This window comes from Scyliorhinus canicula, chromosome 12, assembly GCF_902713615.1.
Source record: "Scyliorhinus canicula chromosome 12, sScyCan1.1, whole genome shotgun sequence".
Classification (NCBI taxonomy): domain Eukaryota; kingdom Metazoa; phylum Chordata; class Chondrichthyes; order Carcharhiniformes; family Scyliorhinidae; genus Scyliorhinus; species Scyliorhinus canicula.
In genome coordinates, this window is record NC_052157.1 from 13745787 (window position 1) to 13760839 (window position 15053).

At 40.6% G+C, this 15053-nt stretch overlaps 1 protein-coding gene across 5 annotated transcripts in view; it reads left to right on the plus strand.

The window, feature by feature from the left end:
- ctc1 (CTS telomere maintenance complex component 1) overlaps positions 1–15053 on the plus strand; it is a 119881-nt gene that overhangs the window by 24521 nt on the left and 80307 nt on the right. For all 5 annotated transcript variants that reach the window (XR_005462532.1, XM_038813642.1, XM_038813639.1 and 2 more), the window contains exons 3-8: positions 1815–2079; positions 3488–3717; positions 7429–7570; positions 8579–8914; positions 9983–10111; positions 13908–14134. Coding sequence is in view for 4 of the 5 variants with exons in the window: in XM_038813642.1 (XP_038669570.1) it covers positions 1815–2079; positions 3488–3717; positions 7429–7570; positions 8579–8914; positions 9983–10111; positions 13908–14134 (1329 nt within the window). In the remaining variant the exon portion in view is untranslated. The remainder of the gene's footprint in view (positions 1–1814; positions 2080–3487; positions 3718–7428; positions 7571–8578; positions 8915–9982; positions 10112–13907; positions 14135–15053) is intronic.

The following is a 15053-nucleotide window of genomic DNA, read 5'->3' on the forward strand; positions in this document are numbered from 1 at the left end:
CAACGGTGCTGGCGGCTTATGCCACCTCCCTCCACAGGCGCCAGCTGAGGCGTGGAGCAGCCCTGCGGCCGTGTTTGGGGTACAGGGCCTCCCTCCTCTGCTCCACTGCGTCCAGGAACGCCTCGATGTCCTGCTCCTGGAACCTCGGCGCTGCACGACGGGTGGCCATTTTGATGGGTCTCCGTGGGGGGGAGGGGGGGGGCCTTATGTGCTGCGCGCCGTGCGTCTGTGACGGGTGACGCCATCGCGAACGGCATCACGCCGCTGCTAACCCATTCCGGGCCAGAGAATTTGCGCCGTTTCGGGGGGCCCGACGCCGGAGTGATTTGCGTTGTTTTTGGCGCCGGGTTCCGGCCATCGATTTTGGCTCCAGATTTAAGGGATATGGTCTCACGCAGAAAAATGGATTTAAGAACATAGGAACTAGGAGCATAAGTAGGCAGTTCAGCCCCTCCAGCCTGCTCCACCATTCAATATGATCATTACAATCTCATCTTGGCCTCATCTCCACCTTCCTGCCCGCTCCCCATATCCCTTCATCCCGCTACTAATTAAAAACCTATGTATCGCCTCAAATTTGATTAGTGTTCCACCATCCACCACTCTGGGATAGAGAATTCCGCAGATTCATGCCTCTTTCAGTTAAATAATTCCTCCTCAGTTCTATTTTAAATCTGACACCCCTTCGCCTAAAACTATGGCCTCACATTCTAGAATGTCCGACAAGGGAAACATCTGCTCTACATCTACCCTGTCAATCTCCTTTGGAATCTTATACACTTCAATTAGATTCCCTCTCAAGCTATTAAACACCAGTGAGAAAAGACCAAAACTACTTGATCTCTCTTCTGAAGACAAGTCCTTCATCCCTGGAATCAATCTGGTGAACCAAACCTTCTCCTTCTCTGAACCACCTCCAATGCATTTACGTTCTCCTTCAAGTAAGGGGACTAAAACTGTGCACAGTACTTCAGATGCGGTCACACAAGTGCTCTATACAATCCCAGATTGGAGCCCAATATCAGCCATGCCCGTATTGAATGGCAGAGCAGGCTCCATGGACTGGGTGGTCTATTCCTATTATTTCTTGTCGTCTTGCGAATACAATGTTTCTGGGAATGTCAATAACTAATATACAAATTGAAACAGTATTCTGCTCGGGAACAGTATAGTGTTCACTCTGTTCCAGTACTTATAAAACATAATGCCTCAAGATCTGGATCCAGCCCTCTCCTTCTTTAAGACATTCATTAAAACCTGTGCTTTTGACCAAGCTTTTTGTAACCTGCCCTAATCCAACCATATGTGACTCGGCATCAGATTTGCTTGATTAGTGGTCCCTGTGAAGCGCTTTGGGACGTTTTACTAAATTTAAGGTGATCTACGAATGCAAACTATTATTTTCATGATGTTCCACAACCTTCCAATGAGAACCATGGAACCCAAAACAGTGAAATCATTCACCTGGCAGTTAAATATCATGATGAAGCGACAATAGATTTCTGTGCGAGGATGAATTAGATGGGCTGATGGTCCCTGTTAGCAGTAATTAGCTGTTAGCAGTAATTATCTTTGTGTATTTTCAAGCCCCTGACATGCTGGTTAATTCAGTGACCGTTGAAAGAAATTTAAGCATTCTGATGGCCATTTATGTCTGATATTGACAGAATTATATTGTATTTCCAGAACGTTCGATATTTCAGTTGTCACTAGTTACATGTCATTGTTATGTTGATTATCTGTTCATTTAGCATGGTTGGAGTTCATATACGCTCCATCTTTCTGCCAAATAATTGAAGATGATTATGTTGCAGATTTATATCCCTCACGGAACTTCAGTCTCAGCAAAAGACCCCATGTTGTAGCCAGTTAACATGGAGCACGAGTCACTTTAAGCATTGGACCCTGCATGAAGAGAGATTTCTGGTCGGTCACAAAGTGCTTAGTCGCACAACCCTGCTGCTATGTGGTGTCCTGACAGACAAGATCTCTATTACTCCAAGTGCTACAGAGAGTGGAGAACAGCAGAGTGGTGGTAACTTGTACTTGCAGGACAAGAATGGATTTATCCCTTGTGAGGTAAACTGAAATTGATAAACGTACAGACAAGTTTAACTGACTAGTTTTGGTGCTTTGTAACTAGTTTACTCAAATGGCACAGTGGAAAGTGACAGCGTTATTTGCTGTCGGGAGTGGAAATTGGCCAACTTCAAAGAATTTATTCAGAATTTAACAGGTTGGGTGAAATTAATGTAGAATCACAGTTTCTTCAGAATCCATTTTTTATTTATATCGAGGTGCACATCAAACTATGATGTGGAGATGCTGGAGATTCACCTGAGGAAGGAGCAGTGCTCCGAAAGCTCGTGTTTGAAACAAACCTGTTGGACTTTAACCTGGTGTTGTAAGACTTCTTACTGCACATCAAACTAGATACATATTTATATGAAATTGTTCCACAGTTTCTAATAAAAATGCAGTTTTTAAGGGAGTGGAAGCTGGTTAGAATTATCAAATTCGATAGGTCACCAAATCAGAATTGACAGTTCCACAGTGTTCCTATGCTGAACATTCCTAAGGGAGTGTTCCTAAGCTGAAATCGCTGTTGTACACAAGATTTCTGCACAGCTGCTTAAAATGCAAATCAATAGTACTCTTCAATGCAGTTTAGCCAGCTGCTGTATATCTGCAATACTGCCCAGATACTGAAAGGCACGTGGGGGTGAATACTTTGGAACTCCTGCTCAACTTACTGATCATCGATTTGAAACTGCCATTTGGTGCTACTCGCCAGAAGTTGGTGCATGAGCATTCTACTCAATTCCAGTTTTAGGCTCAGAATAATAATGAAGTGCATTCTGCATGAGGGTGGGGCGAGGACGAGGGTTAGGTTTCCAGTACATGCCTGATCAGTACAACTAATGAGAAATGTATCAATGTGATAGAAAAAGCACGTTCAGGGTGATCACTACAAGTGAATTTCACTATCCTAACAAAATCAAAAGTCTTATTAATAACTGTACCCTAATGGAGGAGACCCATTATCCCATAGTGGAAATTAGCAAAAAATGAAAAGGCCTCCTTAAATAATCTGACTTTTAGTGCATTTATATTGATCATTTCCAGCTTAAAATACTATCTTGGCAGCCCAATTCCTGCTAGTCGCCTGGTCGTAGGTTAAATATCAGACCTGCATAAGTGGCAGTGGACTTCTGCAGAACTACTTGACCTGCTGGATCAATAAATTGCTGTCATGGAAAACTAAAAAACATTCCACGTTTAGTTTAGATGGCCCCACAGCCAGATTTTCTTTAAACATATTTTCAAATAATAATAATGTGGGAAAATTAACTTTTTCAATTAGTAATTCTCCTTAGCGTGCAATTTATTTGTGATTTATTTTATATGGAACTTTATTGTGATATGCAAATTCAAAACAATGTTATTTATCTTTTGTCTTTTCTTTTATATTGTAATTTTTGGTTAGATTATCAAACTGGATGCTCGGTGGTTGGGGCATTTAGTACTGTTTCCAAGCTGGAGTTATATTCCACAGAGTGGTACCGTTTGGAGACCCACTGGGACCGAAGCTGGCTATCTTGAAATAATCGAAGCACCATTTCCTGTGTTTCCAAAATTGTTCATTGGAAGCCTTTTGGTATCAAGCACATTAAATGTTTTACTGCCAGACTCGGCAATCCATCTCCTGGACAAAGGGTAGGACATACTTATTGAAAGATGTTTAATTACAGTTTTTATAGTTAAGAAATGCTACATTTTTATTTCCTTTTAATTTGGAGAAATTGTGATTTTGTTCATGTTTTCCTGTATTAAAGCCTATGTAATTATTTATTTTGTCTGGTTGATTTCAAAAGAATGCTTTTTTTTGGCTTAAAAGGCTTATGTTTTGTGTCGTTTCTCTTCAATTTGATGTTGTCAGAGCAACTAATAACTTGTCCTAAGTAAAGTATTCAGTATTTCACGCAAACCAGCCTCTCATCCGTTGACTCTATCTATAATTCCTGCTGCCTCAGAAAGGCAGCCAGCATAATTAAGGACCACACGCACCCTGGACATAGTCTCTTCCACCTTCTCCCGTCAGGAAAAGATACCAAAGTTTGAGGTCACGTACCAACCGACTCAAGAATAGCTTCCTCCCTACTGCCATCAGACTGTTGAATGGACCTACCTCGTATTAAGTTGATCTTTTCTCTACACCTTGCTATAACTAACATTATATTCTGCAGTCTCTCCTTCCTTCCCTATGTACGGTATGCATTGTTTGTACAGCATGCAAGAAACAATACTCTTTGCTGTATACTAATACATGTGACAATAATAAATCAAATCAAAATTCTGTACAGGAGAGTGAAGTGAGAATATGTGCCTGAGCCAATATTTAAATGTGATTCTTAAAATATTAATAATTCCTAATTTGTATAGACAAGATCCACACATTTTTCAACTTTTTAAAAAACAAGATAGACTATCGAAAGCAAAAATCTGAAGCCCCACTTCCTAATGGAACCTGACTCACAGCTAAATATTGGAGCTCAAGGATGAAAGGTTTAGTAGGCAGTGAACTTAGAGATAACTGTTTGTCTTGCTAAGATCAAGACCTCACAGTATTGCAAAACTAAAGTAATCAAAATACTTAAGCAGGATGAATTTTGCATTTAATCCCTAAAACAAAAAACATTTGCGTTTAAATATTCAAGACATTCTGTGGTCATTAGCAAATGTTTTTGAAAATGTACCTTTAAATTTATTAAATTGTACCAATAACGTTATCAACTGATATTTAAATTTCAAAATCTTTTGCCCAAAATGAAGTCTGGTGTAGATATTAACCTGATGAAGCCTATTTTTTTTTTTAAAAGGCACTTGTGGAATGCAAAGGAGCACTTTGCTAATTCTAACCACTGTTGTCTGTCCTGAAGCCGGTGAATAATTTATTTTGATTTGATTTATTAGTCACATCTACCGAGGGACAGTGAAAAATATTGTTCAGCGTACAATCTCGGCAGATCGTTCCATACAAACATAGGATATGCGATAAATACACAATGTAAATACATAGGCACAGACTTCGGGTGAAGCATACGTAGTGTAGTACTACTCAGTAGAGAAAATATGAGGAGAGATCAGTTCAGTCCATAAGAGGATTATTCAGGAGTCGGGTAACAGTGGAAGAAACTGGTTTTGAACCCGCTAATGCGTGTTCTCAGACTTTTGTATCTCTTGCCCGATGGAAGGAATTGGAGGACAATCCAGTTGTAGAACAATCCAGGCAGCAGGAGGTGTAGACAGAGTCAATGGATGGGAAACCGGGTCATGTGATGGACTGGGCTATGTTGACGACTCTCTGTAGTTTCTTACGGTCTTGTGACAAGCAGTTGCCATACCAGGCTGTGATGCAACCAGATGGGATGCTTTCTATGCTGCATCTGCAAAAATTGGCCAGAGTCAATGTGGACATCCCGCAATTCCTTAATTTCTTGAGGAAGAGAAGGTGCTGTTGTGCTTTCTTGGTTGTAGTGTCGATGTGGGTGGATCAGGGCAGATTATTGGTGATGTGCACACCTAGGAATTTGAAGCTGTTAACCATCTCCACCTCTGCACGATTGATGCAGATAGGGACGTGTACGATACTTTGCTTCCTGAAGTCTATGACAAGCTCCTTAGTTTTGCTGGCATTGAGCGAAAGATTGTTGTCATTACACCACGTCACTAGGTTCTCTATCTCCCTTCTGTACTCTGACTCATCGTTGTTCGAGATTTGACCCAATACGGTCGTGTCGTCAGCAAACTTGTAGATGGAGTGGGAGCCAAAATTTGCCACACAGTCATATGCCTATAGTGAGTACAATAGGGGGCCTTACAGGGCCTTGCTATTGAGGACTATGATGGAGGAGGTGTTGTTATTTATCCTTTATTTATTTATTTATGGTATGTGGGACAAGAAGTCGAAGATCCAATTGCAGAGGGAGGAGCCAAGTCCTAGGTTTTGGAGTTTTGATATGAGCTTGGCTGGGATTATGGTGTTGAAGGCGGAGCTGTAGTAAATGAATGGGTGTTTGACGTATTCAAAAGTAGTTTAGCAAGCCGGCTTTGTGGTCTGGAAATATTGTATTAAAAATAAAGGCTCAGTTTTATCATAATACCAATTCATATTTAATTAATTCAAATTTCCTTAAGTTCAACATCAGGAAGACTGAGCTGACTGTCTATGGCCCCCTCCACAAACTCAATTTCTTCACCACTGATTCTGGTCCCCCTCCCCGTCTCAGATATTTACAACTTGTTTCATTTGAGGCCCTTTTGCAAATTTTTAAAAAATATGCGTCTCCTCCTTGTGCTGCCATATCCTCACGATCACAGAGATTGTCTACTTCCCTCTATGTAACACTTCCTCACTCTGCCGCAACCACAACCTATCTGCTACTGAAACCCTCATTTGTGATTTTTTTTTTTTTTTGTTTGGTCACCTCCAGATTTGACTATACCAATTCTTCTCCAACTGGCTTCTTCTCATCCTCCACTGCATAAATTGAACTTCTCCATACTCTGCTATCCATATTCTAATGGGCACTGAATCCTGCTCACCCATCACCCCCATTCTTGCTGATCTATACTGGCTCCAAATTGACAATGGCCCAATTGTAAAATGAAATGAGATGAATGAGACATTGCTGAAAAAGAGACCTGTTGAAGCTTTTCGTCTCTGCTGAGTGCAAGATGAAAAGCTTCAATATGTCTCTCTTTACCAGCCATCTTCAAGTTCTGTTTTTCTGAATGACTACATGAATGAGACAGTTTATTTATAACTACATCTGTGACAAGGGAAGCAAAGGATTTGCTCTCAGCTGCAGTGTTAAACACAAAATCTCCCATCCCGCCCCTGAGACGCCTGACCTTTCATTGGGAGAGAGATTCTTTTACCTGGAACCATGTTTGATTCTGAGGTACAGTATAATGTGCACACTAATATGCATTCCAACCTGCTAAAACAATAGCTCTCCAGCTTTAATCTCTACTTGTCACGTGCTTAGTAAATGTGAGGTAACAGCTAGAAAATGGGGGTAGTCAATAGATCATTGATGTTATGAACTGTTCAGGTTGATTGATAGGATTACTTGAATACTTTTTGACTGCCAGCGAAGTGGTCTGAAGACTGGGGAAATATTGGTGCCTTGAGACTTGCAAGGGATTCATCTTTTTGAACAGTTATGTGTATAGCATGCTGTATAAATATGCATGACTCAGTGGTGTGTAGTGATCAATATCTTCACTCATGGAATCACATGACCGATCGTTGACCTCGTCACTTGTCACCATCTCTTAGGAAGATATTGATTGCCTTTTGCTGTGTTGCAACCCTCTGTTATGGATGGTAAGTGACAGTAATTGTATTCTGATCTTGTCAAGGTTTCGTTGCCATAAGGTGAAGCTGAACATAGCTGGAGAACTCCGTCGTCTCAGTCCGATTTTAAGTGTCCGAGGAAAAACCTTCTTCTTCTTCTTTCTCAGCTCCTTTGAAACTGATACGTGTCTTCCAGTTGTAGTTCAGGTGTGTTTTTAAACAAAAATGTGAGCTACTTTTTAATAGTATGGTAATTGGCCTCAAATCTGAAATAAACTCTTGTTTTATTGTATGGAATGCTAATCAATTGACATTTGCTGTTTTGTCACTTTGTGCAGTGATTTGCTTTAACCATAGGCTTCCCATTTTGAAGACCTTCAAGGAAGTGCCAGGGTTCACCAAATTTATCAGATTTCTATCAATCTGTTATCCAGTTTCTTTAATAAGGAGTTAATAAGCTTGCTGAAGTTATTTATGAAGTCATTTCATCTATTTTAAATAGATTAATACGCTTCAAAGTGTTGCCATAGGACCTCTACACAAACATTTTGTTTTATTTGTTACAAATATTGCATAGCCAGACTTCGATCCAAACATATTAGCTTAGCAGAATGCTTGGCAGATCTTTGTCTTCCCTGCAGATGTAATATTAAACGGGGCCTATAATCATCACCTAAATTATGCTATTTAGTGCAACAACTGTGAGTCTCTAGACAGCAACTGTAAATTGAACTGATCGGCTTGCAGTAATTCTGCAATCTTCTCCACGAAACCGAGTAATCATTGACTCCATTTTGTGAATCTGTGTACTTTCCTTGGCTTTAATTTGATTTTCTTCGGTCTATTCTTCTTTGAGTAAAATAGCATGGAGGCACCTCTGACTTTTGTGACATTGTGTAGAATTGATACAGTATATGCCTGACAGCACCATCTGGTGGATGTTTGTACCTCCCTACCTCTTACAACTTTGAGTGCTCGAATAATCCTTTAAAATGAACTGAGAAGGTCAAGGCTTATTAGAAAATATAGAATGCAGCAGATTTCCTTTTTATAGACAACAAATTCTCATAATTTCACATGTTTGCTGTTGAAAGGTCAGCTCTTGCACACATCAGTTTTTCTAATCATTTGTTCATTGTTCTGATTATTATATGCTGTAACAATATAGAAATCTTGATGTTTCAGCCTAAATGCCCCAATTATTTCTTATTTTAGGTTCCAACCAAACTAATGTGGCACCATTGCTTAGAAGTTTCAAAACAATATGTGGTAACAAAGGTTTTCGTTTCCAGCCTTCAGGGCACCAGTTATAAGATGTTTGTCGTGTCATCGTCTTCTGACTTCTACCTTTATAATGAGGTGTCTGTGAAAGAACAAACACTGGTAGAACTTGTGCGTGTTTCAGATATGAAGGAGACCGTTAATCATGAGCTAACCTCACTTGATTCTAAAGAAGAATCTTCCCAAAATAAATCTTTTACGGACTGGTCGAATCAAAACACCATAGAAGAAGTGTTTGAGAGCAGAGAGTCCAAAATATGCTCTTATCGTGTGAGTACTTAGTATTTTGTGTTGGTTATGAATACGGGGATTGAATAATCCGAAGGTCATAAAATAGATTTTTTGGGAGTCTTTTCAAAGTGATGTCGTCTATGATCCCTTGGATAAAGTCATTCGACTGTAGGAATTTAACTTCTGTTTTTTTGAATGGAAATCTTTTGACTATTGAATTGTATCTTATATTATTTTTGTTTGGTGTTTTGAGCTTTGTCTTAATTTGACTTTTAAAATCTAGTAGTCATGGAGTGTGAACCTAACCTGAAGAAGTGAGGAATCTTTGTAGGAGAGGTGTACTTGTTTTTGTTTGCTGCTTTGCCCCTGCCTTAGCCTGCTCAAGTAGTTAACTCTTTGGTGCCTTTGAGAACACCTCTCAATTTGTGCCTGGACAATGGGAACTCTGGGGAATATCACAATTGAGCCCAATGCTGCCTTATTGTGCTCAGATATGCAGGCACAGCAGTGGGTGCCAGACAGCTGTTCAAAGTGAGAATCCTAACCAGTTTTTCTCCTCGTAATTCAAGAGTGCTGAGGCACACATCCAATATCTGCCTCTGCTGCTGGTGATTGACACACCAGTGAGCAAAGATCAGAATGGAACTTTACTGGTGTGTGCTGCTCCAATGTACATGCCTTAACCATCTGAAGTGTGAGGAGAGCCCTGTTAAATGTTTTGCTTAGTGCAAATATACATGGAGAGGAGGGAGTGAATATGTTTCTTGGGGGAATGAGACCTCCTCTTTAAGATATTGATTTTGATTTTCTGACGCCAAAGCTGGGAATGTGCTGATTGAATTGCATCCATGGCTCCTTCGGCACTATTGTGAAATTGGTTATTGGAAGATGCAGCCACTGAGAGTAACTGCTTGCCAGAATTGCCCATAGATTCCTGTGTATGGAAATACTTGGGCTCTTTTTGCCTATGCTTTTCAATGATAGAGCAAGTTGCAGGTGTCAACTTGTGCCCTGTTCCTTGGATCGTTGTAACTGTGTATTGCTTGGGAAGATTGTGTAAGTGGAGTATTGACTCGTCTATTAATTTCTCTTTTTTTTTTGCTTTAGGGTATGATAAGTAAGGTATTAAACATTACAGCAGGCCTTTATGAGTTGGATGGAAAATTTGGTCTTTGTGTGGCCTACCAACAAGTAGTAAATTGTGGACGTGGCTTGCGGCCTGGAGCACAAGTGGAGGTATAAATATTTTACTTTTAAAATGTAATTTTCCCTCCAGTTCCTCTATTTTCCCATTTCGTTTTTAATGGACTGTATCCTCTTTAATCTGGAAAGGTAATTTGAAGAACTGTTGCTATCCTGGACTGGAGATAGTTTCTGACTGTCCAGGATGTATACTGTTCGGGTAAAGGATTGCTGTACACCTGTATCAAATAATGCTAAACTAAACCTCCTGTCTCACAGTATACCTTTACATATATAAGTGACACTGTAAGACAGTGTGGTGTGATTGTGATAGTTGAAAGTGGTGGGTTTCTGAAAGATTAATCACCTGCTAATGTTGAGTCATACTTTATAACTTGAGGCTTAAGTGGTACAGTGCTATTTATTCTTTGTTCAGTAACTTGAAGCTCTACATTGTTCAATTGTGGCCTTCAGTTTAGGTAGAGTGCTCTTTCGGAGGTTGGTGTAGATTCAATGGACCGAATGGCCTCTTTCCACATGGTAGGGATTCTTATATGTTTATCTTGTTTATGTATTAGAGAGGGATAACATTCAACAAAGCTGCCTTGAAGAACTGTCAACAAACCAGGGGGTCATTATTTTCTGACTAAGTCTGGCTCACATTTCTCCACGGATGCTCTTGTTGCTGCTTGTTGATCAGCTCAGAAGTCTTGGATTCTGTTCTGATTGTGCCATCTTTTGTATTCCTCTGAAGACTGCATGATGCTCCATCTTGTGGCCCAGCCTGGAGTTTCCAGAGAGAAGCAGAACATGACAGTCAAGAGCTGTTTAGCTCGCTCGGAGTCAACAACATGTATCTCTTGTTTTAACAGACTGATACTGAACATTTTAAGTAACATTAGAACCAGTGAAGCTGATGACCATTTTCCTCCATTATTAGATGTTGGTAAAGCATGATGGTAGATATTTGATATTTTGATGCAGTTACACTATCTTTTTTCTCATTAGGTTTTCAATAAATTGTAACAGGGATGTGAAGGTTTTATAATAATAATCTTTATTATTGTCACAAGTAAACTTGCATTAACACTGCAGTGAAGTTACTGTGAAAATCCCCTAGTCGCCACACTCCGGCATCTGTTCGGGTACACAGAAGGAGAATTCAGAATGTCCAATTCACCGAACAAGCACGTCTTTCGGGATTTGTGGGCGGAAACTGGAGCGCACAGAGGAAACCCACGCAGACACGGGGAGAACGTGCAGGCTCCGAACAGACAGTGACCCAAGCCGGGAATCGAACCCGGGGTCCCTGGCGCTGTGAAGCAACAGTGTTAACCACTGTGCTACCGTATTACAAATATTTAAAATGTCCAGCAATGCAATTACAGATTTTGTCCTTTGAAACTTGGGTTTTGTTTGTTTGGTACAATAAGAGTTTACATCAAGGCAGTATTCCACCAAGTGGGGTATCCAGAAGCCCTAGCATGCATGAAATCCTGACAATCGGAGAAAATGTCCCAACATTTGGAATTATAACAAAAAAAAAAGATGAATGTGGTTGTTGGAGGCAAATTAAAGAATAAAATTTAAAATTTCAGCACTACCTGGACATTACTGCAAGAGTTCTTCAGAGTCATTTCCCCGAACATCTTCAGCGATCTTCTCTCCATCATAAAAGTCAGAAGTGTGGATCTTCGCTGATAATCATGTACTGTTCAGTACCATTTGAAGCTCCAGACACTCTAGCAGTCCATACCAGCATGCAGCAAGACCTGGGCAACATTCTGGTCTGGTCTGATGCGTGGCAAATAACATGGGTGCCATACAAGTGTCAGACATTGACTCTCTCTCTTGAGAGAATTTCACTATTTTTCCTTTGACATTCATTGGCATTGCTGAATCCCCTACCATCAACATCCTGAGGTTACCATTGATCAGAACCTTAACTGGACCAGCAATATAAATACTGTGTCTTTAAGAGCAGGCCTTAAGCTGGGAATTGTGCAGCAAATAACTCATTGATTCCACAAAGCCCATTTACCATCCACAAAGCACAAGTCAGGAATGTGATAGAATACTTTCCATTTGCCTGGTTGAATGCAGCTCCAACAACATTCAAGAAACTTGTCAATATCCAGGAAAAAAGAACCTGCTTGATCAGCACCCCAGCACCTTTAACATTCGCGCTCTCTACCACCCATGCACAGTGCCAGCAGCGTATACCATCTACAAGATGCACTGAAGCAACTCGCCAAGGCTCATTTGACAGAATCTTGTAAACTCAAAAACAGCTTCTTCCCCACTGTCACCAGACTCCTAAATGACCCTCTTATTGACTGACCTCATTAACACTACACCCTGTATGCTTCATCCGATGCCGGTTCTTATGTCATTACATTGTATATCTTGTGTTGCCCTATTATATATTCTCATGTATTTTCTTGAATTTTGTTTAATTCCCTTTTCTTCCATGTACTGAATGATCTGTTGAGCTGCTTGCAGAAAAATACTTTTCACTGTACCTCGGTACACGTGACAATAAACAAATCCAATCCAATCCAATCCAGTCCAAACTTGCGGCCTGTGTCATAAAGTAGAACAAATGTAGCAGATGCATGGGAATGCCCCCACCTCCTAATTCCATGCCACAAGGCATCCTGACTTGGAACTGGGTCCATCTTGGACCCAGTCACTGGGTCAAAATCCTGGAGGTATCTCCCTAACAGCACTGTCGGTAAACGTACACAATAATGCAGTGATTCAAGAAAGCGGCTCACCATCACCTCGAGAATAATTCAGGATGGATAATAATTGCTGGCCTTGTCAGCGATGCTTACATCTCATGATCAATTTTAAAAAAAAATAAACATTTTAAACCGTATAACACAAGGACAAAATACTGGTACTACAGATCTGATGATGACGACTTGTGCTGTAAGCAATTAATGGAGATTGTTGTGGGCCAGGGTTTAGAGAACCCCACAGTGTATCATGGAGTTCACCTGACCCACAACTTTTAATAGATTGTGGTATGGGGAGCACATGGCCCACTCGACAGGTGTGGTACAGCAGAAATGGAAAAGTATTTTTTAAAGCAAAACAATGTTTATTCTATGAACTCAAGTTAACCTTTTTTAAAACGTACAGTGAACATCTTAGCAACCATTAATTCAAATCCAACCCCCAAAGAATACCACACTAAGTAATGCTTAAGCTGTCCTTATAACATTCATAAGACTTTTAAAAAACTTTAAAACAGAAGCACATCAGGTTAAAGTCACTACTGAGAGCAGTTATTAGTTTTAAATCGCCAAAGGATCGATTTACAGTTTTTAGATTACAGAGAGAGAGAGACTAATACCCCTTCTGGCTGTGACTGCAGCTATCCAGCTCTGAAAATGAAACTAAAACACACCCTGCAGCAAACAGTCTAAAACAAAAGTAAAAAGCTGACAGACAGCCCAGCTCCACCCACACTCTGACATCACTGATAAACACCCATTTCGTAAAGATACATTTCTTAAACACCCATTTCTTAAAGGTATTCTCACATGACCGGGATAAAGCTATCAAACAATGTTAAAGCATTAGCTTGCATGTTTTTTTCTTCATGGTTATGGTTTTGGTATTGATACCAATATCTACAATATAATAAATCCTGGTTGCACCATGTCTGAGAAAATTAATATCAAAGCTTCACATTCCAAATCTGTGGTATGGGAGGGTGTGGAATATATTTTATTAATAAGTGTACAATAATGTAAAGCTTAAAACATTTATTCAAAGTAAATAGATACTGAAAACCTGGATGCTTCTCATTCTGTCTGAAGCCTTGGAATTTTTTTTGTAGATCCACGATGCCCACTTGCACTTCAAGGAATCTGACCACTTTCCACGCATCATACTTTGCTGCTGCCTGAGGAGTGCTTTGGTGGTCATAGAATTTTCCAGACTTAGTACCGAATATCAGCCCTTCTCTTCCATTGGCAATATATACATCAGTCTGCTGTTCAAGTATGACCTGGATCTGCCCAATTATTTGTGGGTCGTTCACATTGTGGAAACACTTATAAAGAGGTAAATCTGCATGCATGTTTATATGCGTGTTTATACATGCATATTGTATGTATATATCAAATTGCAAATGCACATATTAACTTCCTGTAATTTGAACCATGCGTCCATGTCCCCTCATTATTTCCTCATTGTCTTCTGATCTGTGTAATCAATTCAACTGTGGAGAACAAAGAAAGGGAAGATCAAAGAATCACAGAATGGCTATGGCCCAGAGGGAGACCATTTGGCCCATCGTTTCTGCACCCGCTCTCCAAGCGAGAATTGTGATGTAGTGCTATTCCTCCACCTTCTCTCTTCTCCCCCCCCCCCCCCCCCCCCCCCCCCCCCCCCCCCCCTCCCCTTTACCCCTGCACATTGTTTATATTCAAATAGCTATGGTTAGCACATTTGCTTCACAGCGCCAGGGTCTATGATTCGATTTCCGGCTTGGGCCACTGTCAGTGCGGAGTCTGCACGTTCTCCCCCGTCTGCCTGGGTTTCCTCCCATAAGTCCCGAAAGACGTGCTTGTTAGGTGAATTGGACGTTCTGAATTCTCCCTCTGTGTACCCGAACAGGCGCCGGAATGTGGCGACTTGGGGCTTTTCACAGTAACTTCATTGCAGTGTTAATGTAAGCCTACTTGTGACGATAAAGATTATTATAATATTATTATTATAATGTCCTTTAGGAAGGAAATCTGCCATCCTTACCTGTCTGGCCTATATGTGACTCCAGACCCACAGCAATGTGGTTGATTCTTAACTGCCCCTCAATGGCAATTGGGGTTGGCAATAAGCCTGGCACAGCCTGCGACGCCCACATCCCATGAACGAAAAAAAAATTATTCAACGACAGTTTTTCCTTCCAACTTTATGTCCCATTTAACCGTCCCAGCTCTGTTCTTGCCCATTGAAGTCAGCTGTCCCCCAGTTAATGATT